Source organism: Andrena cerasifolii, chromosome 11, assembly GCF_050908995.1.
Source record: "Andrena cerasifolii isolate SP2316 chromosome 11, iyAndCera1_principal, whole genome shotgun sequence".
NCBI classification, from domain to species: domain Eukaryota; kingdom Metazoa; phylum Arthropoda; class Insecta; order Hymenoptera; family Andrenidae; genus Andrena; species Andrena cerasifolii.
Window position 1 is genome coordinate 10,785,233 of NC_135128.1, and position 27,441 is coordinate 10,812,673.

The 27,441-nt window shown below is 44.3% G+C and overlaps 1 protein-coding gene across 4 annotated transcripts in view; it reads right to left on the bottom strand.

Annotated features, from left to right (window-relative positions):
- The window catches only part of Glurb (metabotropic glutamate receptor B), a 243,591-nt gene that overhangs the window by 14,006 nt on the left and 202,144 nt on the right, over positions 1-27,441 (bottom strand). For all 4 annotated transcript variants that reach the window (XM_076822664.1, XM_076822663.1, XM_076822666.1 and 1 more), the window contains exons 3-4: positions 26,406-26,548; positions 9,130-9,300 (exon numbers count right to left, since the gene is read on the bottom strand). In XM_076822664.1, the coding sequence (XP_076678779.1) occupies positions 9,130-9,300; positions 26,406-26,548 (314 nt within the window). The remainder of the gene's footprint in view (positions 1-9,129; positions 9,301-26,405; positions 26,549-27,441) is intronic.

Sequence of the window (27,441 nt, forward strand, 5' to 3'; positions counted from 1 at the left end):
GGAGATAAAAAGTGAAACGTAAGGTCAGTCGAGATTAACGGCGACGATAGAGCCAGATTAATTGAAAGTAACACACTCCCCGGGATGGAGGAGGACAGAAGCTTTTATACTAATGCTGTGTAACAGCGATCCGAAACCGGCGAAAGAATTGTTGACCAAAGCGGAACACCGGGGTGGACAATGGAATATTGAAGTGGCATTGGTAAATAGAGCAGCGCCAAGAATAGACCGCAATTGTTCGCGTACTGTTAATTAGATATTGCGTAATACACATCGGCGTTCTGTAACCAAATCCCAAACGGACTCATTACACGACACAATAGCCCGTTCTACTGTAGCTTTGCGATTCTACATTGCTCGTTATTTATCGCGCCCTGAAATAACAAGCTCGCGAAGTGTGTCTTCCACGTTCATTTTTCTTCTGTCGTTAAATCAGTTTGTAGCTGCGATAATGTACACGCGCGATGCGAGATAAGCGCTCGCATTGGAACTATACGCCACCGGAGCGTTATTCGTGAGAGGAAAGAAAGCTCATTTCCATGCGCCATTCCGCGGGGCAAGCGATCGTGTACTTGGGAATAAATTCAAGGCCGAGCGAGGCCAGACAGAATTCACCAGAGGGGGTCGTTGCGAATTCAAAATTCAACAATTCGCTCAACTTTCCCCCGGCTATTTTATTTTTCACGCGTCGGCCCAGCGTCTTCCCTCTCAGGCTATTTTCCAGTCCCCGTCCCTTTTCGCCGGCGCGCAGTTTTCGTAATTTACTGCTGGGACTGTTTCACTGACTCGCCCCGTGAGTTCGATCCGTTTTTTTTTTCGCAGCCCTGCAAAAAGCCAGAGAGACAGCGGAAGATTAATGAATAGGGACAGCCTCGTAGAAACGCGACCCGCTGAACCTTCCCCCCCCTCTGTAATCGGTGCTTAATGTCTTACATTTAGTGTTGCATGGAGCACTGTGCACGAGCACTGCTTTCGTGCTCGCTTTTTTTTTCCGCCCGCAACGTTAATTGCGAAAAACGCACGGCCGCGTGTAAACGCTTGTAAGAATCACCAGAGGTTGCGGTTTTAACGAAGCTGGTACACGTGGTAATGTTAATTTTATTTCCGTACGGCTTGGGGGAAGCGCGAGGTCGCGGAGAATCAAGGGGGAACGTTGGAGCGAGCTGCGGGGGATGGATATGCGTTGTATCTTGTGCGGCAGAGATGTGCATGCGCTATGGATGGCGGAGAAGTCGTGGAAAATTTCTTACGTCCCGCTCGACATCCGCAGCCTCGTCTTTTTACTCTGTCTCTAATGGCTTTTACTTTCTCGCGCGCGTGAAAGCGCGCAACACTCGAGCACTTAAATGCACAAATGGAAGTTATTCGTTTCTGAACTTCAATCGTGGGAATCATGGTATCATTACGCGTTAATGCATCCCCTTCTTGCGTGAGAGTGCATCCGAGGAAGGGGAGCTTCCCCTGCTTCGTCCTTTTTCTTTGTTCTCCGATTCTGCGACGGGCATTGCTCGATGGCTTCACTGGAGTCTGAATAAAATCAACTGGCCGCTGGATGTTAGTCAGAGTTCGACATTATCGAAATAAAAAATTATTTGAATAACCAATCAAATAACAGCTGATTTTGCTTTCGATTATTTGACGAATAAAGTTCGTTATTTTATTTCGTCGAGCGTTCCCACTTCAGCGTCCAGTAAATTTTTCGACTGTAACTTCAACCTGAACTTTAATTTCATTCAAATAAAGTGAAAGTTAAAGTTACAGGTAAAATTACAAAATTTATTCGACGCTCAAGTTGTGTTAGATTCAAATCTTCCTGCCAAATGCGTCACGTCACAATAATGTGTATACTTGACTAAAGTATTGCTCTATTTCTCTCATAATAATTTCCGTCTATATTCAGACACTACTTACTTTTCTATATACAAAAGTTTCTGGTTACATGGTGACATGTGATTGTCTATCACTAAAGTTATATTATGTTAATCTCAATAAAATTAATCATGTTCTACCAATAATTACTCTCTGATTAATTATCCACGTCGACCAAACATAATATCCTAACAAGTTCAAATGTTCGACGAATAAGAAAATGAGCTTTATTAAGTTAACCCGGGTCAATTTTATTCGACGCATAATCTTTTTAACTTTTATTCGCCATTTGAAATTTTGATTAAATAAAAATCTTGCCTATCTCTAATTTTAGTGGCATACTATTTCCATAGTATTCCTTAGATTTGTGTACATCTATTCTCTCGGAGAAAGAGGAGAATTATTCTCGAGAGCAGAGATTTAGGAAGTTACACCTAGAGGATACTAACGCATTTCTAGCAGCCATCTAATTTCCTAAGTGTGTATCTCGATTCAATCGAGCAGGAACATTCGCGATCTCCAGTAAGAAATCATCGTGGTAGCTTATTTCCCTCAAAGCATCCGCTGTATCATCCAAGAAATTGCCTGCAGCTCTCGGAGATGAGCGATCGAAAGCAGGACAACTTGCTGGCACCCATACATCAGGCCTTGGAAAGCAATCTCGCGCACCACTGTTATCTGCGCGGATACCGCGAGCGCTACAAATGGGAGTCGCGGGTGCACCCTTGCGATCGTCAGCGGGAAAGTGTACCCTCGCTCGCAGTGTGCAAAGGGTGCACAAGTCAATGCTTAACCAATATCTGGGTCAATGGCGCTCGTTCGCCGTACACCTGTCCATTGTTCCGCGGAGGCGAAGCACGTGACGAGCCGCGATAAATTACAAAGTCGTGTCCACGATGGCTGGAGTGGCACCTTGGCCTTCGTGTACGCACACATTCACAGCTGCTCCATTGTTTTCAATCGACGCGGCCCGTCGCGACGCGGCCTCCCATCGGGTCGTGCGAAAATTCAATTCAACCGTATACATAAACGCCAATTTCGCGCCATTACAGCCGTCTATTACAGGCACTGCTGTTGAAGAAGAGGGGCGAAGCACAAGGGATGGACGTGGGGGATGGAGGACGCGGAAACAAGGGGTAGGCTAACCCTTGAACCGTGCCCTGCTGAATATTTATCAGGCTGGAGATTCTTTTGCACTTTGCCGCTCTCCCCTTTCGTTCGCTCTTATTATTCGAAAATATTCGTGTGTTCGAGGGGGTTGCTCGCCACCCCGTGCCTCCCCGTTCGTTACACTGTTTTACATTGACAAATTCACACCCCTGTCGTCCCATCGATCGCGCTTTCGCGGCAAATGCCAGCACGATGCAAGCTTCTCTTGTACGGAGTCAATTCGTCCACTTAATTTCCCTTGGATCAGGGTAGGGTGCATCTGAACTCTTCCCAAACATTTAGTCCTATACAGCTTCTTCTTTCCGCGAAGCCCTTTCGCTAAGCTTGTACGAATTGAAAGCACCTTCGATCGCGTCGTATTTATTCAAAGAATCCTCTTTCTACAACTGTTCGCGGAGAGATGCAGCCACTTGTGGCGAGAACTCCCGCCGATGCCGGAAAGTGGCGCAAAGTTTATCATCTGTTCGAAAGAATCTCGCATGCACGCGAAACTGCAGCCGTGCGGCAGCTGGCGTGACGGTAATTCGGGCCGTGCAAGGTCGATTGTTATGTGGCCACGTATTTCGAGAAGAACCCAATTAGGTGCGCCCCCAACCCGTTTCCTCCATCCTTCTCTCCGTTTTCCCGCGCTTTTCTGCCGGAGCAAATGTCGCGACACTGGCTACGTGCACGCGACTTCACGTGGCCAGGATTAAACGTGCTTGACTGGCCACGATGAAATGTTGCTAACACGGTGACACAATCAATGCGACGATTCAGTGGCGGAATTTATTTAGCGGCTGTTCCAATGCCACTTTCCTTAGCAAACGTGAGAAGAGTCACAGGCAAGCTCGGTGAATAAACGTGTGCCTAATCAACTTTCATTTGATACTTGAATTCAAGAGTTCCTGCAGAAATAAAACTGTGAATGGCAATTAAACGAATGAGTGCGGTTGCAGTGCTTGCAAATTTAAATGAATAATTTCTGATTCATTCGGGCTATTGTATACTTAAGCACATTTAACCCTTAACTGGTATACTGTTTTTGGCAAACGTGACTGGTATACTGGGGTCGTGGCAGACCCCGAATAAAAAAGGACATAGAAAATTGTAAAGTCGACGCTAGAGCAACCACTGTGAATATTTTCTTCTTGGGTAATGTAGAAAATAATAGAAGCGTAGAAAGTTAAACTATTATTTTAAAATTAATTAGAAATTCAGTTTACCAACTTAGACAACCGAAAATTGTACATCGAACTTTGGGTGCTTGGGGTCACGAGCGACCCCAGGATACCAGTTAAGGGTTAACTATCAAAACGAATCAACTTTCGTAAATAATTCAAAGGCAGGGATGCTTTTTCTCAACTGGAAAAGTTTGATTTTTGACACAAGTTACAGTGTTTTCTATAAGGACTCTTCAAGATGAAATTTTAGAGAATCAATTGAGCCGTTTATTTTGGAAGTGACCTAAGTCCATTTATATTTTAAAAAAATTTATATATAAATTTTTAATACTAACTGCAAGTTGTGCATGTTACTACAGTCAATAATAAAAAAATTGACAAATGGACTTAGGCCACTTTCAAAATAAACGGCTGTTGATGATTCTTTGTTAATCCCCAACTGGGCCAGATGAAAAGTCGATGCACTTGCTACTATTGTGGAATTTTTTGATACCTCTATAAAGCTCTTCAGGCATGAAAGAATCTGTGCAGAGATTACGGTTGACGTTTGGGTACCTGGAAGACGTTGAAGAGCATTCCTCTGAAAGCCGCATTTCCATGGGGAAAGCGGATATATTACAGAAACAATAACGGATGGTACGCCTTTATGTATTATGAATATTATACGCATCCGATCTTATCTCCTGGCGTACGTCGCGGAGAATGCTTTCGTGCATTCTTCATGGTCGACGTATCCAATCACGCCGAGGCACAGTGCCGACATAAAAATGCAATTTTCAGTAGACTTTGCTATCGCTGAAAGACTACTGTGCATTTTTCTCCTCTGCTCCCTGGCTAAGTAACATTTTATTTCACTCGGGAATCTGGCACGCGTTCCACGTGGATTCCCCTGAGCAACGATTAATCCTAAGGACTTTGCCCAGAAACGCTGTTTATTAACGTTATTCTTCTTACTTTTTCCTTAATTATCCTCTTACTGGCTGGCCAGGAAACGGTATCATTTCTTGTTTATCTTAATCCCCCCCGCTCGTACATTCCCCGAGCAGGATTTGCTTCCTTATTTCTTCTTCCTTTCGCGAAGCCAATGGCCACGGAATACAGTAAGCCCTCAAAACAATCCCTCGCAAGTAAGAAGTGAAATTTTCCCAACGAGACTTCGTTTCCAAGAAAATCAAACCACACCACGTCTGGGGTGGTCGCCGGGGTTACTTTTAGTTAAAGATTCACAGCACTTATTTCTTTTAAATTAGAAGTACTAACCTAAAGAAGGAAACTTTTAATATGGTTACATTGTCATATTCTATTCATTAATAGAATACATCATTGTGTAACACTGATTTTCCATAAATGAAAGAAAGGAAAATCTGGTTACCCAAATGCAAGCACAACCACCGCATTAAATAAGATAATTAAAAATATTAAATATCCTTAAGTATGTATTAAGATATTTAAATATTATTAAGTTAGAATCATATTCTGAAACACCTATGCATTTTTAATGTGTTTTCCCTAGTTTGTATGGTCGGCGAAGATTATTCGAATATTATAAAAGGGGGTGGCGATTAAAAAAAGGATGGGAAACATCGTTCTAAAACTACGCTGCGTACAAACGAATAATTCCTTCCACCCATTCGACGTGGTTTCTCAACGAGGAATGATTCGCTTCACGTTTGTCCCAGGAATTACGCTCCGCGGTAGGGAAAAGGGTCTTCAAAGGGTGGACCCTTGTATCGTTGTAACGTGATTAACGTGGTATAGAATGCGGATTCGGTGCCGGCGCTGTACTCATTAATACCGAAATCGGTATAGCGGATACGTTTCGGCGGGTAATACGTAACAACGTGAAATACCGTTCTCGTTCATTTACATGCGTGCCCCGGCAGTAATTTACATCACACTCGCCTGTTAATTTCGTTGTCGTGACACCGTAATGAAATGTAGAGCCGCCTCGCTTTAATGCCCGCGTATTATTCGTCTCGCGGCGATCCCGTTGCCCGGCGATTGTTTAAGGATCCCTTAATTATATAATTGAACGAACTTACCTAGTGAAGTTCGATTAGAATTGTATAAGCGCCTCCTCCGAAAAGATCAAATCGTAGTACCCCTACTCTATGATTTGATCTTGAGGAGGAGGCGCTAAATACAATTGTGAGTTTATAAATTGTACTAAAAGTATATTTACAGTAACACAAATAGAAAATATAATACAGAAAAGATCTTAGAATTAAAAGGAACTAAAGCTATTATTACAACACTATACGACACGACGCGAGACAGCACACTTGCTTGTCGCAACCACTCTGTCTTTCCGCGCGTCCCCTCGGAAAGCGTTTTCTCCAAAAGGACGCTATCCCCTCCACCACGCACACTTTCTTTATTCGCTCTCATGACCAAATATGGTCATAGGAAAAGCCCTCGAAACCCTAGCGCGTCGCTGGGCCTCGTGCACGCCGTTGGGTTTTTCCCGGCGGGCCTGCAGCACCAGTGCTTCTCAACGTCCATTCATCCCTTAAAACTAAACGGACTATCATTCCGATACTACACAATTATATAATTGAACGAACTTACCTAGTGAAGTTCGATTAGAATTGTATAAGCGCCTCCTCCGAAAAGGTCAAATCGTAGTACCCCTACTCTATGATTTGATCTTGAGGAGGAGGCGCTAAATACAATTCCCTGTGGCAATCAAGCTGCCCCTTTGTCCGGCCGAGCAAAGTAACGTCGCGAATAAGAAAAGCACGCGAATCGACGCGCAGGACGATCACCGAGCGATCTCCATCCCCTCTTCTCGGGCGGGGGCGAGCCCCGTCATCGGCTGCGTTCGGATTAACGGCAGACCCTCGGGGCAACGGAATTTCGGTTAATTCCCCGTCGCGGGCTGTTTCTGCGCGGGGCAGGAATAATTTCCTGAAAGTAACTCGGTCCGTCGGGCGTTCGTTGCGGTTTTAATTATGGCCGATTAGCATAGCGCCGGAACAGTTAGTTACAGAGCAGAGGGGGGAAAGGGGCGGCGAGCCTGGCACATGTTAGAGGCAGCTGGGGGAGCGTGTGCGGGTAGGCGTGGGTGTTAGACCCGGCGGCGCTAGGAAGAGAAAGAACCCGACGAGTAGCGTAGTTTCCGGTGAGTTATTTGATTACACGGATGCCAGGCAAATGAGAGACATTGTGGCTTTCGGGCGTCGTCGCGCGACATTTTCAACGAATTCCGGTTGCGAACGGCTGTCGTGTTGTCCCGGGGGACAATGGATGGCCCAAAATCACACATTCCCGCGAGTAAAAATTCACCCGCTTTTCTCTTAATTTGAGAACGGAGGGATGCGTTCGCGCGGGGTGTCCCTTAATTCAAGTTAGATGGGGATGTTTAATAAACCTGATCGCGAGTGAAGGGACAAGTAGAATACGGGTGGAGTCGAGTAATCTTTCGGACGATATGAAATTATTCGAAACGATATTCCAGTGATATTTAACGTCCCTCTCGATTTCACGTTACACTCGATTGTCGCGCACTTTAAATTGCGCGAAATGCCTATTTGTTTAAAAAGGGATTAATATCAGAGGGTTTGGTAGAATTTGCTGATCGGTGGTTGGACGCGAATCTTCTGGAGTGGATAGTTGCATTGTCGGTCGCATTGTGCAGCTAAATGCATTGTTTGAGGGCCCTTGTGGGGGCTGAATCGATCGTTCGTTTCGAATTTCACACGATGCAGACCGCGTTTTTACACGTATCGACGGGTTTGCGTTCACGCCCCTATGGGCGAGGGATTGATCCGCCATTCTTTTCGCCAATAATTGCGAATACGTCCAATAATCATTTCGCGTATCGGGCGATCAACAATTTACATTAAAACGGCAGATACCCGTCGCTGTTCAATGGGAGTGAAATGGACATTGGACAAAAGCGGAGCACGGCGGATTAAATTGCCGATGGGGGAGTGGGATCTTCATTATTCGGGCCTCCGTTATCCGATTGTTCCACTGTCTTACCCCCCTTACTATCAGAGCAGAGCATATTCCCGTGGATCATCTCTTCTTAATAAAACCTATGCTATCGAGAAATGATTATTTCACGTGTACTTTCGTTTCAAATATAAGAAGCATAAAATTCCCTTAAACGTCTTAAATTTGTGCCATTTAAGTGGCAAAAAGAGACGGTGCTGAATCTACTTGCTTATCTATACGCGAGAAGTACACAAATACAAAGAAGCACGATAAAATAGAACGAGAACGTTCTGCTATCCAAAATTCTCTTTAAGCTTACCCTTCGTTACGAAATGGCCTCACTAGTGAGCAGGTATACGTCGAGGGTTAAGAAACAAGAAAAACATTAGCGGGCTTCCACGTCAGAAGCTCCGGCCAGCAATAACAAGCCCGAGTTTGTTGTAGGTAACAGCGTCGGTAAACTTTTCTCCCTTCACGTACACTCGAGGAATATCCTCGCCCGGGGTCGCTAATAAATACTTTTGTCAGTATGTCTCGTACCGCGGTGGCAAACGGATCGTCGATATCAATTCTGCGGTGTGTCAAGTGCACGGTGCCGGTGAACTCTCGCCGCGGTCTAGTGAATATTCATCGCGCTCGGGCATTCGATTCTACCATCCTCGATCTCGCGATCCCATAAATCGCGTTTATTAGTCATTCGATCATTTCGCCGGCACAGCGAATTATTAATCAACGCGAGTCGCGTCAGTGGTGGCGATTTCTCATTATCGCGCACAACCCCCGGCTCGATTACCGCGAATCCTTCGTCGGTATTTTTATTTACGGTGTCTACTGTATAGATTTCGCGGAGCTCCAGCTGTCCTTTCGGAGCGTGTCTTTTAAGAATCCGCGGAAACGTGTCAAGAGATGCTTTTAGTCGCCTAATGAGACACGTGTCCTCCTGTTCAGTGGAAGTAAGCTCGAGAAAGCTGCCGGCATTAGTACTCACCTTTATCCCGTAATTGCTCTCCTCGTATATGATCGACACGTAGCTCCATTTCATTGTTAGCACGATGTCCACCATCGCTTTTACCTGGTAGTGGTCGCTCGGTATTGTGCGCGTGAAATATTCGAAGCGCTGCTTGTTCGACAGTTCTGGGCTCGTCGAGAAGAAGGACACCTGAAAGCAGAGCAGAACTTCTAGGGCCTTCGCTGTAGTCGGTGAGTTAAACAAAGCTATTAAATAAATGGCCCTGCCGCTTTTGGTTGCGAAGGACTCAAGTTCATTGCGAGTGATAGAGGTTGGCCATAGTTAATAGGGTCTGTTTATGAAAATTGTAGCTTTCTTTGTGACGATCTGAATTTTATTTTTTCACTTGTTAGTTTAGGTGACTCCTCGGCTCATTTTCCTCGAGGACTTCATTTTCTCTTTACTTCAGCTCACGTAGAAGAATCGACTCCACAAATCAAGGTACTGGAGTATTTCGTTTTAAGGGGTTATTCAATTTTGATCGCCCGAAAAATGAAGCTATTTTTAAATAAAAATAATTTGAAATGATTCTTAATCTGTATGAGTGTCGCTATCGCCCGCAGCTCAACCAACAATTTTTGTTTAAAAATAACCGAGATTTTCCTCGGAGAACATTGGAGAAGACCCCCTCTTGGGGAACTTTATCTTTCAAACCGGCGCCATTTTGTCATTTCTCAACAAAAATTGTTGATTGACCTACGGGCGATAGCGAGGCTCATATAGATTAAGAATCTGTTCGAATTTTTTATTTCAGATAAACCTGAGCCGGGAAAACATCTGCGCTACGAACCTACCCTTTTTTTGTAGGTGTCACATTGACGCTATAAAAAAACATATTCAACAAGTTAAAAAAAATCTTTTTAATTTTTTTTTGTGTAATATAAGAGTAGCTTAATAAATTCCAGAAAGATTTGTTTCATTACATGTTGTATTTATGGAGAAATAATTTTTTAAAAATAGCTTCATTTTTCGACCGATCAAAGTAGAATACCCCATAAGTGACTTATGTTCTTCGAGGAAATTCATTCGGACGCCCCCAGAATCGAAAAGTTCCTTTCTTTCTTCGTAAATTGAAGTAGGTATATGAAAAAAAAAATATGCCAAGGATAGAATAATAATCAGAGGAAGTCCGTTTGTGGCGGCATTTGCTTGACGAAATTCCGCGGTTCTCTCTTGGGTGTCGTATTTTCGGTCATAGAAGGGGTCAGGTAACAAGGTAAGCCTCTTTGGTACCTATATTTATCAATGTCCCTGGGTAAGGTAACCCAAAAGGAGTCACTCAATCAGGGGAGAATACGCAAACGTTATCAAGCACAGACAGAATGTCTGCGAGGAAGAGAACGAACGAAAAAAGTAAATCTTCCGAACGATTGTACCATGTACTCGATTTTTTCCTTTCCCCCCTCAATTTCCCATTACCCTGATGAAATTTGAAAGAAACATTGCTCACGAAAACCTATTTATAGCGCGTGTTTTTTTTTAAACCGTCTCCCAAGCCTTCTCAGTGCTTAGGATGTCTCTACCTTAACACACTTTAATGCAATCCCTTCGATCCCTCAGAATCAACGTCCCTATAATCCATCTTACCGCGGGAGATAGCTTCTGCTTGAAAAGTGGCCAGCTGTATCGTTCTGGCCCTGCAGATATCCGTAACGAGGTGTTGCTGAAGTTTCTCACGCCGTGAAATAATTTGGAAACTTCTGCGACGTGTACACGACTGTATTGCGTTCCCTCGAGTTTACACATTCGTGTGCAATGTCGAGCAACACTTGCACGCTGCAGTGTAACGCTGACGTTGTGCAATTACACGGTGGATAGCGCTCGGGGAATTTAATCTAAAAGCCAGACAACATATCATAACTCGCCGGAATTATTGAATAGGCACTCTTGTGGCTCGTTCGCTGCAGTCGTTTTAGAGCGCTTCGGTTTTAAATCGCGCGAAAGTTCCACGCGAAGGAGAATTTAAAACGGCAATAAGGTAAGGGTCGAAGTGGCGTGTTCGAGGAGGAGGGCTATTTACGCGAAAGTTATTCCGAATGAAAATTCTGGACAAAGTTCTGTTACACTCTCTTATCGCGAACTTTCAATTATCGCACCTGCCGCCTTCTTATCTCCGCGGCAAAACGATTCGGTAGAATGTTTTAGGCATTAACTAGGCCGTGGCTGTAGTTTACCGATCTACTTACAAGCATTCGTCGCTGCGAGATCGCTATTTGTCGTGCCAGAAATCTTGAGCTCGCTACTTCTGCTAAAGCTCCCAATTATGCGGCAGCTACCTTTTCCCTCCTTGAATTTGCATAAAATGCAAATACGCGGTCGGGGATATGCTCGAATTAAAATTTAATCTCTTCTTTTCGTACGGTTGTCGAATATCTTATCTTGGATTTAATAATACCCACTCGGGAGGCGCAGGTTGATAGAAAGTTTTAATATACAACGTAATTTAAAGCGAAGGGTCGAACGATTTAGGGGTGCGCAGGGTGTGCCTACCTGACTTTGTCACTTGGAATGCTTCTGCCTTTAGTACTCCAGGAAATTAAGACGACGCGCTTTGCCTTGATAAATAAATTCATCGTTCAATAAAATCAAACAGAAAAGTTCGCAGTGTTAAGTATAATGCAATAGAGTGCTGTAACCTTTAAAAAATTATTCGCGCCATTAGAATTCTAAGGAAACCAAATTGATATACGAATACAACTCAATAACTTTACAATGAACATTTTCTCCAACAAGATTATTTCGTTGAAATGTGAAACGAGGAGTCGGTGGTTTTGCGAAATTGCCTGGCAACTCGTCGAACGCGGATTCGCGTTTATAGCGGTTAATTTCGCTGCCAGTTGATGTGTGTCGCGTATACGACACCGAAGAGCAAAGCCAATTGGGATTGAGCTGGAAAAGCATCGCGTGTCAACGGACCAAACCGTTCGGATGTTGGCGGAAAGAGCGTAGAGGAATCGGTGATCGAAAAACCGTGTAATATAATGGAGCGAAAGTTGAAGCCCTCCTGCACCCTCCTGGGAGATTATTCTACGACACGGCTCGTGTACTGGTACAGGAATCGACTATCGAGTCACTTTGGTCGATTCTGTCAACAGATGCTCCCTCAGCCACTTTAATAATCTTCGTAGTTTATAATGGAAAAATCGTGTATGTCGTCGCCAAACAACCCCTCGTTTCTTTCCGAAAAATGGAATTACTCCTTCGTTAGATGTTGCCGCAAAAGAAGCGAGAAATCTATAGGCTTCGTGTCCACTTTCGTTTTTCTGAATGTAATTACTTTTCTCCATGTACTGCGATTATAGGAATTTCTTGCGAGTCGAGGACACAAAAAATTGACAGGCTCTGTGATATTTATCTCGACCTTCCATAGTATTCGTTATTCCAGGGACGGAGAGGCTTAAATGATTGATCGTCTTCTTGCAGTAGCAGAACGAATTACAAATGATTAATATACCTCGAGAAACAAAGTCTCACCGTTGGCCCTAAATTGTTGCCCCCCGAGTATTACATTAATATAGCAATATCATTAATACTAAAGGACTCGGGAGCGGAGGCTCGCTTTCCCCTATTGCCTGGGAATTCATCTCGGAGCAGTCTTTGATTACTCCGAGCTTCTTGAGGTGGGCGGAGGAAGAGTGAATGATGAAGGGAAATAACACCCTCAATTGTTTTATTAATTGGTGGCTATCGTTTACAAAGGGAATTATAATTACAGCTTCTCTCGATGTCAACCTCTCTAAACCAGAGCGATCTAATTTCCCCAAGCGGAATTTTAGATATCTCTTAGTGTTCGCGTTTCCCCTCGATCAATGATGCCCCATTTCGAAGCCCATCCCCATGGATACTCGCGGAATGACGATTTATCTCGGTTGAACGGCTACCGATGCTCCGTGGACATTTCTCGCGGCGAGTAACGAAGAAGCGCGCTCGAGCGATGCTGCGGTGTATGGTCTTCGTGGACGGCGAAGGATTTCGGTTCGGTGATGTTATATTGGCGGATCGATCCGCAGGCCGCGACCGTGGAAGATGAGTTTATGTAGCGAGAAACGAGTCCGCGTTATCTCTCGCCACGATGGGAGCAGCTTCGCTTCTATCCGGGACACTGGGCGGCATTTTACCCATCGAGCTTTATGTTTTACCAGCTGGTAAATCCGCGTGGGACGGAGGATATATTTATCAAACTTCCTCAGACCTGGCTCCGAAACGTGTTAACTCTTTCTTCGTGGCGCGATTCTTCTTCTATTCGTAGAATACTCTAACAGAATTCTCTTTGCAGAAGTAGAAAGACACTGCCTTTGCTTTCTACTTGCTTGTTTTTTTTTTTTTTAATTATTCATCACAGATTTATTCTTTCTTCAAAAAATAGACACAATCCTTTGTGATCGCTTCCTCTGGCACAGCCATCGCAGATTCATGGTCCACAGAGTAGAATCCTACCGAAATACGACACAGTCCTCTGCGATTGTTTCTTTTCAAGCCATCTCCATGTATCTATGATTCGGAAACTTCAATCTCCCCCAAAGATGATTCATTTCTTTGCGATTATTTCCTCCCCAACAAATTCAGTAGTTCCTTCAGATTTTTTCTTTTGCGTAACCCTAGCATCTGTATTATGCGAGAGTCCAATCTTCTCGCTGGTTGATGTAGTCCTTTGCGATTCTTTCCTGCTGCTTCCTTTGGTGCATGGCTCAGGAATCTGTATCCCGTGGATACACAGAAGATGATAATCGTTTCAACGTTATCACTGCCGCGTTAATAAAACTCGAGCGTGTCGATGCCCCCCCCAAGTTGTCTTTATGCGCGGATGTTCGGATTTTTACCAACACTCCCATCTCGAGGTCGCAGCGAAATTGCAAATCCCTTTGTGAAGAGGCCAAATGACGTTACCGTTAATTGAAACGGACCGGCTGCGCCCAAACCGCGCGAAATTGCAGGCACGTTGCCGAGACCTCGATAAAAGCGAAATAAACGAACGCAACCGATCGCTCTCGAGAAGTTTTCAGGAACGTACATCGACAGTTTTCATTGCTTCCCTGTATTTTATACGCCGGCGATACACATCAGTGGCAATTTGCCACGGGGTCAATGAAATTGTGGAGTAATTGCGAATGACGAGAAGAAAATTAATACTTGTCGATTGAATCGACGTGTCCCTTCAGCGTTATTATTTTTAATCAACCCGAGCTTTTAGTGTTGCTGCTTTCAAACACGGCGGTGTTTATTTGGAACATCTGGCACAATCACTGATTGCTACTGAAGTAATTTTATCCAAGCGCCCACTGGAGTCGTGTTCTTGAACGTTTCTATGTCCACCTTTAACGCGAGTGAGCATTTCCCTCTCTTGCCACTTCGATGGCTTAATCTCTTATGAAGTATCAGTAGTGAAATAATCGGAGTTGCTTTGCAGTCACTCGAAAGTAACTTTGTTGCTATGTTTCCGTCTCGTTCCTCAACTTTCTCCTCTTTTTATCGTAGTCGGAGGTTCCTCCAGTAATCGAGGATCATTTTTCAATGGTGTACTTGTTTCACGTTGCTTTAAGCGACTTTCCTTAATGTTATCCTGTTACGATAACAGTTTCTCCGGTGAACATAGACGGTCTATTTAGCAACTGCTCGGGAATTTTCCTACATTGTTGTCATTCAGCATTGGCGACGAGAGCATTCGCGGTTAATTAGCGTCTATCGATCTCTCGTTGTTTATTCAGACGCAGGTGAATGGGTTTGTTATTGTTTAGAATAGATGTCCCTTGACAGTCGGGATATTAATTAAGCATTGGATAGAGGAGTTTTTCATTCGCGAGTAGTTCGATGAAATTTCGACCTTGTTCCATTCCTTCTGGCACGGTCCACCTTTCGTCGGTGGTCTTTATTAAATTTTTTCCTCCAATAAGACTGGCATTTATTTACTCGTAAATTTCCCAACTACTGCAATATCGTTGGTGCGCAGTCCTTTTTTTCGTTCGCATCGTTTCATTCATTCCTGCGACAAGATTGTATTAAAAAGGACCCGGGTCAGCTAAAACGGAGCCAAATATCGCATCTGTTGTACTTTGCATAAGAAGAGGAAAGAAAAGGGCAGGATCCTTGAAAAATGAATCAAATGGTTCTTTAAGTTTCTCTTTCCCAGCAGAAAGCTTCTTGCTTCCCTGCGCGAACCCTTTTTCCTTAACGGGCAAGAGGAACAAGTAGAAGTGTCCAGCATGTGGTCAGACAGAGATCAATAATTCTCACGACCACTGTTAACATTGCACTGGAATTCCACCAACTGCACACAGTAACAGAATATTATAAATCACTCCTCAAAATTCTTTGTTTCTTTTTCCCCGAAATTAATAGTCCAAATTACAGACTACGAATTTAGCTCTTGAAGCACAGAAAATAACTAATTTTTATTATTCATTTTAATTATTATTTTTAGCACTATCTTTATCAAATGATATCTCCCTCGAAACCAACTCATCTCCAAAACAGAAAGAAACATTTAATATTTCGTTAGTTTTAGAGACATTAACTTTTACATCCCTTACAATTTGGTGCCACGCGTTGCACTTGGAGCAACGCTTCCGGCGTGTAACACCGAAGATACGTCGCAGGAGTAGCCGTAACTCCCTGCAATGTAATAGATCGATAGTACAATGGCTGTGAAATGCTATTATTGTTCGATGAATTGCCTGCCTGATGAGACGGCCGGTACGCGGCCTGCATGTTATCGCGTCTCGCGAGTGTTGGCTGCAAGTAACTCGTTTATCGGTCGACGTATATGGCCGCAATGCATCTAGATCCTTGATTGACGTGACTTGTTATGGTGTCTTTCGCAGATCTGCCCCTCCTCCTCCCCCGCGACACCTCAGACTATACCGCGTGCATGTGTCAGCGGAGAGTTAGAAATTTGCAGATGAATGATCATCGGCGCGTATTGTCGCGCCCGTTGCCAATCAACGAGCACGCCCAGCTAACAGGGTAAGTGATAACAAACTACGTTATATTGCTCGCGAGAGAAATTACATTTGCAACTTTGCGTGTTTCACGCGGCGTAACGCTACGTTCTACGGAGCCACGCTTTTTCAATTACCGCGCCGCATTGTTCGCTGCTTGGTCTACTCTGCCTGTTTTTAATTATTTGTCTGCCGCCGGGGAATATTGGCGCGTTGATGTAATCGCTGAAAGCGCAGAATGTTGTAATGGAAATTTACAGTAACTGTTTGTGGATAATCTTTATCGGGATAGTGGTTAAGGGGAATATTATTGTACGAGTCAGACAATATTAACTTCGACATATTGGAGCCATCAATTTGGGAATGGAAGAACGAGTGGGATTTTGTGTTTGCTGTGATTAAGGAATTTCTACAGTAGTTCAGAGAAACGCCATATTTTTTTCGGCAGGCCAACAAGTGTCTCCCGCCCTTTCCGCGAAATATTATAAAATTTTCTAATTCAAGAGTCGAGAAAATTTCAAAGTTAATTCAATTTTGCAACACACATATGAGTTATTGCTAATTCGCTCTATGAAGAAGTGAATTGTTTTTAAAGTTGTCTCCAGCCTCTGTGTTTAAACCTTTCCTAATTTCTGTCGCTCAAAATTTGTCGCTCTCCAAATTTTGTGCCCCAAAAATCTGCCCCTGGTGATGTAGTACTCGAATTAAGTAAACTTGAATATCGTGCATATCGCCTGCACAAGCTGAGTACTCGACGCACAAGTATCGATCACTTTAAAGAGCGATAAAGTGGATTCTTCTACTGGGAAGTAGAACGCGTCAATCATAATCACTCCCAGTGATCTTTCGCGACGTTCAGTGTCGATGACGCGCATTGCAATTTCGCTGTTAACAAGCGTCCGTTTGAAAAACTTGATTGCACCTCTCAAGGTACTGTGTTAGCGTGGCAGGGCACGGTGGATTACTGTCACCGTATCAGTGGTTCACGGTGGCTGATACGTATATTTGTCTACTGGCTTCCGAGTTGTCGATATATGGGATTACTTGCGCCGTGACGCTAAGCTAACTGTGTGTGCTTGGTGGATCGACCCGCATGGGGGCTGTTGCGTGGATCTCTGTCGAATCCGTAGTGGCGTAGAGTAAAATTAACGACTGTAATAATATTGCCCTCGCCACTAATCGATTTATGAGTCGCGGCAAGTTGACAGTGTATTAAATTCACTTCGTCTCTTGTATACTTTGACGTTAACGAGGGGTAATCGTTACAAATCGTTCATTACCGATGCGGATTGGAAAATAACGCGCCATTTATTGCAATTAACGTTATATTACTATTTAGAATACACTGTCAGATTGCGCTCGGGATATGTACATATTCCTCTGAATTATGCATTCTGGCTAATCATATTTGGCAATACCGAGATTCGCTGACCGTACCGGGGCTGATATTTGATTACACCGCGACATTAGCACACGTCCGAATGCGCAGTAATAGTTTACGGTTCGGCAGATTTGTTATTCTCGCGGCGAGCTTATGCCTGGAATCTATCGTTAAATGCGGAATAGTTGACCATGTGATTATGTTTCATTAGCTAAATTAAATGCTAGCCTTTAATAATGCTAGTTTCGGGTAAGCACAGAAACTCGTGCAACCCATGTTATTTTCACGGATAGCATTACCCGTGTATCCTGTTCGCGCCGACAGGAGATACGCAATTTCTTGATAATGGAAGCCTTCAGCTCAGATTACTTAGGCACCTCCTAAATTCTATTTGAAACTATTAAAGTCGACATAAATAAGGACACCGACAGACTAAAACTCCTCAATGTATATAATTTCAAACCTTGTCTGACTTATCCCAGAGCATTCTACTGAAACATACTACTGATCAATTCCTAAATAAAATCACGACGCGCAGACTCTTAAGCCACCTGCAAATTACTTATTCATACACAGAAATCGATAAAAATTCAGCGAGTTGATGAACACTTCCTCCGCTGTCTGACTGAAGCGAGAACTTTCTAATTAATCGCGATATCTGCGCCCTCTTCGAATTGGAATCTCTACAATTTCTTGCTGGAAACGTGGCAGTTCTTCCAAGCTCCCCTAATTAAAACGATTCAATTCGAAGTTCCTGAAATAACCGACGGCGGGAGGGTGGCAACTTTTTAAGCGCTCACTTCCAAGATAATCCCCGCCGTGAACGGTGACGCGTGCACCCCCGTGTACAGTAGGCTAAGTTTGTTGGTGAAGTTGAGCCTTGGCGGCGGGTCAAACGTGCGAGTCTAATAACAAACTTAAATCCACCGGAGGCGGAAGTTTGCGTCATCTTTCCGCTGACCTCTTTCTCCCCGTATACCTCAGCGAGGCGGCAAGGTAGTTGCATCGATAAATTCTTGGTAGTTACACATTTCCTTAAGTCTGCTGCAACGCCGAAGGCAATGAGTATCAGCCTCCACTATTTTTTCACAAGAAAATTCTTCGCGGTTCTTTCGTACTACTTCTAACCACCCCTGGTTCGATTACTTCGTGTGGATAATCGCGAGTTTATTAACACACCACTCGAAGGACTCCCTGAATCTCCAGAATGACTCTCAATACCTAAATCTTTTCTAAAATCATCATTTCGTTCGAGGTATCGTTCGCGGTACTTCTATTATTTTAAGCGAATTCCACAGATTTTTACGAAGCAAGAAGTTCCAGAGGATCGTGGGGGGATGATTTATATCCGTCCCCCTTCCTCGCTGTACACACTTTTATTCCCCACGAAGTTCATTCCTCGTTTCAAAGACCGCTCCACTCAGCAAACATTCCTTCAGCTCGGCAACTTTGAGATCACGCTGGCTTTCGTCCCCCTTTTGTTTCAATACGCTCGCGCCTTCTTTCGGGAGGGACACCGGCTCTCAGGAATTACGAGGTGAAATTAAATCCGTGCCGCTTTCACCGCGCCGATTTATATACCGGCGGATCCAGCTTTCCCTTTTGCAAATCCCGGCGATATCTCTTTCAAACTTAATGCTTTCAGGGCTTCCGCAAGCCAGAGCCTGTCGAGTGTTTGGTATCGGGACTCGAGTTCTCGAGCATTCTCTCGCGCTTCGAAGTTTTGATTTATCGGCGCGCGGATGCTTCCATCCTTAAATCTTCCGCCGTTGCCACGAGGACGCGTCAAAATCCTTCGTATTTAACCTTCAACTTAACGTTTCTCCTTTCCTTCGGGGCGTGTCTAAAATTCTTCATATTTAATAATAAATATATAACCATCAGGGTGGACGAAATATATTGGCAAAATATTTTTTGATTATTCATAACTTCTAATAGTGGCAAAAGTTGCATTTTATAAAATTATTTAAGCTGTGAAAGTTTGATGTTGATGAACAAATTTTTTGAGGTGCCGCAAGCCATTCAAAAATTCATATTCACTGATTGCGTGACTGTCGACTGGCTTGCGGCACCTGAAAAAATTTGTTGATCAAGATCAAACTTTCACAGCTTAAGGGGGGAGCCTGGTGTAGCGGATCGAAGAAATCGATTTTTTTTTTGCATAAATCAATAGTTGAACATCACGACAATATGTTCCCAAAGCCGCAAAACGAAATTCCAAAAATTAAAGCGGATATAGCCGATTTTGCTACGGAGCGCTAGGCTACCACAAAACTTGAAATGTGTTTTTCTCGAAACGACAGTTTTATACTTTGCGGGCAATGTAACTAAAAAAAATATTCAACCAATCGACTTGGCCTTGTGCACGGATATTTGTGAACATTTTCTTCACAGTACTAAGTTATTAGTATAATGATATTGTTTAAATAAATAACGTTTTTTTAGACATTTAAGGCAAAATTTCGTTGGAAACAGTGAACTTTTTATTCAAGAGGCCGCCATTTGTTCATTTTGCATCTTTTAAGTTTCAAATTTCTTCATTCTGTGCGTACACTCATAAACTAAAAGAAAATTGTTCGATTTTTGGTTTCAGACGAAACCAAAAGACGCTACGTTGCCCGCAGTGCAATAATTGCGTCGCCAACGGGCTGGGCATAACTTTGTTATTTGCCGCTCTTTTTTAATAATTTTTTTTTGTTATATACCTTAACCTGTTAATACAATATCCTGAAAGTTTCAGAAAGATCTATCAAATACTTTCTTTAAAAAAAATTCCCGAAAAATGCCTCGATTTTCATTTAGTTACACCAGGCTCCCCCCTTAAACAACTTTATAAAAGGCAACTTATGCCCACTCAAGTCAGGCATAATAACAGCGATGCTGAGCCTCCCCTTTCTATACTTTGCGTTTCCTAACTCCACGACGTTGTATCGATTATTTTACAAAGAATAAAGACGATTTATTATCATTATTATTAATAGAAGTCATGAATAATAAAAAGATATTTTGCCCCTATATTGTGGGAGTGCGAAGACTGTTCGATTGACAAAGTATGTTTGGGCCAGAGCGATTGGGATCGAGAGCGGATGTTTATAGTAGGATATCGAATGCGTCAGGGGTGTGAGGTTTGAATGGTTTCGTCGAATGCATGCGGAGAGTTTGGGTGACCCGAGTGCGTGTCAAGAGTGTGTGTGTTGTAAGTGTGAATCTCGGGGAGCGCAAGATAAGAATGGATGAAGTCAGTCCTGCAGAGTCCGTCGAACGAGAGGCATCATCGCCTGAACCTATTCTTTATAATAAATAAGCCTTTTTTACTTTTCCACGAGTGTGCAGTTTACTCCTGCCCTGATCACCTAACATCCCTACAATATTTCGTTCCACCCTGATAACCATTCCTGCATCTCATCCTAGACTGTCTAGTCTTCGCACTTGATACATTACGAAAAAATTCAATGGAAATTCAAAAGACTACAACCTCTATACCTACATTTCCAAAACAGCTTGCGCAACGGGCACAGGTAGACATGTCGAAGCAGCGTGATCGAGGAGGAAACGGTGCGCATAAACACAGTCGGTTGCGACGGGTCCGCAGCGGGTGTTGCAATTAAACGAACGCGAATATTGGGAAATGAAGTGGACAGGTGATGCTTGAAAGAAACGAGCGACGATTCGAATGCTCGGCCCGGATCGCTTTTACCGCTGGATGGTTCGTTTCGGGGTATAGAAAAGCTGCGGTGCAACGGAACGCGACGGAAGAACAGGGTGCAATCGCGCGTGTGTAAACGTGTTGCTCGCCGATGCGTGGTCGGTTCTTTCGCGTCTATCGACCGAGTCGCATTAGCCGGCTTTGAAATATTTCAGCGTTACGAACAGCGGAGCGTAAAATCAGGCAGCCCGTACGCATCGGTACGGGCCAGCCGGAGAGATGTAGCTTCGCTGGAACATCTGCGGCGCGAGGGGATTGATTCGGTTGGATTCCGTGGGGTGAACCGACTCGTCCCCGGATCGCAGAAACTCGCGTTGGAAGTAATAAAGGGCGACAAGGGACCGGGCAATTTCGTTCTAGCTTCGATTCACTTTTCATTTGCTCAATTGCCCGACGATTGATTTACCTTGCGGGGTTCTTGCGTAGCTGCGATCGAAATTTCAGCTTTATTCGATTATTCGGGCCCCTGGTCGATGGTACTTTACGGTTCTCTGTTGTTCGTGCTCTGAACTTTCCGTTGCAGATAGCATCGATTTGTTTCGAGCGTTTGTAGAACTTATAGAACTTCTATCTCCGATACAAGTGCTATCGAGTCACTTTCGGTGGACGTGGAGATTGCGTTTCATCCGAGTCAACACTTTCGCAGGAAATTAAAGGAGAAATTCGTGGTATGGATGAATGTTTGAATTGGGACACAGCGTTCGGCGATTCTCCCTTCGTTTCGCAAACATGAGATCGCACTGTGGGTTGGAATCCTACGTTCCCTAAGATAAGTTGTTGGAATTACGCGGTGACAGGTGTAGCGCAAGAGAAACGGCAAATACAGCCCCGTCTGGTGTTCGCAAAAAAATTTATACGGTGTCCGCGGTCGTATACAAAACAGTATGGAAACTGGCTGAGGGCTATATCCCAACTTCGCCTCATCAATCACCGGCGTAAGATGATGTCGGTGGATTCGAGGCGCGAACCATCGGGGAGGTTTCAGGTTCCGTATTACTCTTCATCACCTCTGCAACTTTTCAAGCCCCACACTCAAGTAGTATTAATCAATCTACCGTGACTTCTGCCTCGCGTCACCTCTGCGATGCTCCTTTTTTGCCTACACTCGCAGAAATGCAGTTGCTTTCGGGGATACTTTTTTCTGCTATCACCAAACGAAGTGCTGGGCGATGACAGGTGCTGCGAGTAATCTAAACCCCTACGATCATCTACGTTTTTACAGTAACAATAGTACTTTGAAATACTCGCGTTCCTTCTGACAATCAACAACTTCTTCGCAGACTTAGAATTATTTCTACAGAGATATATTCGGATTAGAATTTTTACTGTATATATAAAACTGATTTAGACATTTCAAAAGACACCGGAACCTCTTCAAGACCGAGCACCCTCTCAAAATTATCTCCACATCAGCGAAAGACAAAGGAAGCATTCTACTCCAACAGTAATCTCATTTCTCAATAGCTGCTCCACGAATATGCCCACCACCTTTATATCTTTCGCCAAAAGAAACCTGCAAGCCAACGATCCCGAAGCGTCCTTTGAATTTACCAATCCCCAGCTCCGGCATCGTTGTTTTCTATGAGTTATGCCGCTGGTGATAGATACGGATGGTCGGTGATCAGCGGGGCTGTCTCTACGGATAGATCGAAAAATATTCGACGCAGAATATCGCTGTCGCCAGTGTGCCTATACATGAGACGACCGCCCGGCTGTGAAATACACTCGGAGCGCGGGCTCATCGGTTCGCTGCCAGGATATTGTGGTTCCGATCAATCGATACGTTCCCACGAGTCGAACAGCAACTTCTGAATTTACGGGGCTCTCGTAAGTGACGAACGAGCGGACGTGAAGCCAGAGAAGGCGAAGCAGGTCGTCGGCATATTTCGTGCGGCGAGACCCGCTTCCGCGAACCACTGAGCGGCAACTCAGACTTTTTCCTGCTTTCGGGAATTCCTTTCACGATAGCGGCTGACTGATTTGCTGTTCTCGCCGAGCGTGACTGCGGTCGAAAATTCCGCAGAAGTCGTTTGCATGGGTTTCTTTGGCGGGGAGCTAAAGTCTGCGTCATTTTACACCTGCACCCCACTGCTCGTAGCGGAGATGCTGCTATTTCGGTGGAAATAAGAAAGAGTTACTGGTAAAGTTGGAGGGGGGTTTCTAATTATGTGTTTAGGAATGAATTACAGTGTATTAATGACAGAGTGGTTGTTAATTATTTTTCTTGGCATTGGTGTACGTTTATTGCGTCCCTGAGTTCCACGTGACTCTGTCGATATTTCCCTGTTTCCTGGTGACTTGTTGTTCTCATTGACGCGACCGCCCTACCAGCTTTAACAGAGATTGGCGGCGACGCGAAAGGTGGTTACGCGTCTCACCAGAGGCACCACAAAGTCCACTTGATCGAGTGGCTCGCTGAATCTTCAAATTGATTTCGCGAGTAACCTGCCGGCGAGCAATTCCAGCGACACAATGGCACAGTGAAGCGGTCCCCTGGTCAATGAGATGTTGCTTTCATTGACAGAAAACTAAGATCCTTTGGTTTAGAGCTTCTTTGCAATATAAATAGATGTATCAATGCAGATGTATAACACTGCGCGTCTGACTATAAATTGACCACTTTCACTTGCGATTGTCTCGCTTCGTCTTCTGGGCTCTGTATATCTATTATATGGAATCTATGTCAAGTGATTGCACATTTCGGCTGGAGTTTCAGAGCGTTGCAGCGAATTGCCAGCGCTCGCAATTTAAACTTCTCAAGTTATGTAAATTTCTTTGATACGACACGAAGATCCTCCAGGCGACGAAATTTCGGGGAGGAAACCATAGAATTGTCCACGGTAATATTAAGATAGCGAGGATCTCACGCCTCGGTGAAACATCCCCTATAGCAGCGCGTAGTTTTCAACGAATAAACCGCCCCGCTAAACGATAAAATCATTTAACCGAGTGACCTTTTATCTACTCCAGTTTAAGAGACAGGTTAAATGAATCGTGCCGCCAGTCGAGTGGTTAGAAATTTAGTTAACGAGGTCCAAGCTCCTCGTCTCGAGACACTCTGGGCGAAAATGTGTCCGCAAACTGGCGGGACCTCCGCTTCTTCCGCTCCACTTAATTCGTAACACAGAATACTCTCCAACGTTCTCCCCTAGACGATGCATAATTCCAACACTCCACTGCCCCGACAGACCCAAGTATCTTCCTAACGTATTTTCGCCTCGCGATCTTCCAGGCGGAACCATTAAATTTCAACGCCGTCGAAAAGATCTTTTTTCCATGCCCCCACTGTCCTTCTCGCGAAGCAGCTGTACTTTGGGTCAAAGGGTTGGTTTTCGGCACAGGGCGGTAGCATCGAAGGCGACTCAGGAGCGAAACAACAAAGAAGAGCGATATCTCTTCGCGACGACTTCCGACGCAGCGGATCTTCATTTCGCGGAGCCAGGTATTCTTTGATTCGTGGAACTATCGCGAATAAACGCTCGCCCCAGTTGGCTGATCCCTGGAAGGGCGGAGGGGAGGAACGAGGGTGGAGGAGCAGTACTTGCGCTCTCATCCCTGATCCCATCAGATGCGTGTATATTCAGCGTTTCCAACGCTGTTGATTCCTGCTTTGTTTCCCGCGAGAGGATCGCCCGCAACCCCCGGTTGCGCCCATTTCTTGATGTATGTAATCCTTTCGTGGCTAGCAGAGGATAAAAAGGCAGCCTCGTACAAAGGAGGCATCGCTGGCACGTGAACCGGGCGCAAAATCTGCGGTTCTGTGTAAAATGTATTGTTACCTGTTGGCGATAGAAATAAAGCCAGCGAGTTTGAAGCTCTGGTCCGTCTGAAGGAGGTTATGACAAATGACGCGAATAGAATTTCTCTGTTGTCTCGCCCTCGTTACGGTATTTCTTTCAGCGCCTCGTGGGACAACGGGGCGCTCAGGTTTTCAGCGGTGTCCGCGATGTGACTGCACGACGGTGGGTTAAACTTTTCGCAGTGGGGATTCGGTCTATAATACTTGACTAGGGGAGTCTTCAGCCGAGGCTTATTGGACAGTAGCGGTAGATAAAAGTCACGTAACGGCGTTACGACAATTTCGCTTCTCGTTCCAGTCACGTTCCCCAACTGGAGGGTTGCTGTAATTTGTGGCATTTAAGTAGTTGTCTACACTGGGAAATAAGAGATCGCGACGAAGTTTGTATAAGGTATGATTGTTGCAATCGCGTTATCAAGCACTGGGCATTTATCGCGAGTTAGGTCGTCTTCGATGTATCGGATCCAGGGGAATCGTGAGAATCGCATGGCTGAGGAAGACGATTTCGCAGTCGAACGATTTTAGGCCGCGGTGTCTGTGAAGTTTCCGCTGGAATGAAGATCGTTCACGGTTCGCTGCCAGTTAGTATTTTCATTCTTTTATGAACGTGGCAACATCTTTCTACTTGAATATTTCTTGCTTCGGAGGGAGCGCAGTTCGAACACTTTATGCAGAACTTTTGATTAAATTGCGCCGGGTCGAGGTTGAGCAAACGCAGTCGGGGCAGAGGCGCGCCGAACTATCGAAAAACATCCAGTATTTCGTTCATTAATTTCTTTATCGAGCGTTGCAAACTTCCGCGCTATGAATGTTCCACGCGGAGGGCCGTTCTTCTATTGGCGAGTTCGCAATTTAGTGGTCACTTGATGAGTCGACTAATTTCTATGAAAGCTGCATGAGATGCATTAATCTGGATAACACTTTCAGATGATTAATGCCTCTCGCAGACTACTCTATTACCAGAACTTTTCTACGTTTTCATCTAGTTGATAGATGGTGTGATTTGGGACTCGTGAACTTTGAATGGAATTGCTGATGAGTTTGTCAATCTCTTCAAAGGCTCTTTTATCCCAATAATTTTCAACTTGAAACGGGATTCTAAATAATACGGAAGATGTATGGGAAGTTACTTGTGCATCTAGAACGGGGGGATAAGCAGAATATAGGAGAGCAAGGGAAATAGGTCCATCAGTAGTCAGACGTTAGAAGCATATTTTTCTGTAACTATCGACATTTCCAAAATTTTAAAAATTCCTTCAAATGAAAGCTACTCTGGTACATAATATTTCATTTAGAATTCCATGCATCTCATTAAATTCAATTTTCATCGGAACTTTGAATGGGACTAGGCGAACATGAATTTTTTCAACCCGATCATTTCGTGAAGTTAATTTATGCTCGCTGCTCGCGTCTTCCGCGATTCAATGCACATACCTGTGGTATTCGGAAGAGTCTGAGCAGATTCGCCACTTGGATAGATGTGACCGAGCTGGCTGCTCCCACGACTCCACTGATAACCTTTCGCACTGCGGTTTTATTGCAGTGGTACTCGGCACCGTCTATATTGCTTATGGAACCTGAAACAGAAACACGAGCACGTTTACTTTAACTCTCCACTGAAACGCGTACAATCGTTTTAGTACATATAGGAAGATGCAAGATACTGCACATTTTATAGACACTGTTATTAGTACCATTAACTTAGAGTATAATCTGCACTGAGTATGGATCAGATTAAAATTAGGATCAGCTAATATCGCACTCGAATTACAATCAAGTTACCTACAATCATTTTCATGAAACTTTATTCGAAGCACCGTAGATTTATAATGACTGGTAGCTCTGTCGTTATCACATTTCCCTACGAAGACCTAGTGTTTATTACGCAGAAGGTTGACGTCTCTTCGTGTCCAGCGTTGAACGTTCCACGGGGAAGGACGCAGTCACTGTTTAGCAATCTCATGTATTTTTAAAAAACCGACAAAGGACACAGTTCGGCTTCCAGTTTCGGCCGGGATTTTGCCGAAGGGCGGAATCCAATTTCAGGTTCTGTGTGTATCTTTCCAATGCCGCGGGAAATGAGGACGTGGCTCTGTGGGCTCTGTATGTATCGCGTGACGGAATTCCCGATGACTTTCTTCCGGCGATTTTGGATCAGACCGAATCACTACTTTGCGCTTCGTTTGTGCTTGAGGGGGCTTCGAGACGTGACTCTATCTTTTACGTGCTTCTTTGAGCTACTCGATCTAGTCAAATTAACGAACACTTATCGCAGGATTGCCTACGTTCGAATTTCCTCCAAATGAATTCTATTTCTCGAGGATACCGCGAACCTCCATCTTCTCTCATTTCGTGGTAGTGAAATGCGGTTGGATTCTCTTTGTACTTCGTTTTGCAAAGGGATTGCCGGAGCACGGATCCTAAATAGGGGAGGAAAGTAGAAGTCGAAGTAATGTATGCCGAAGTTAGA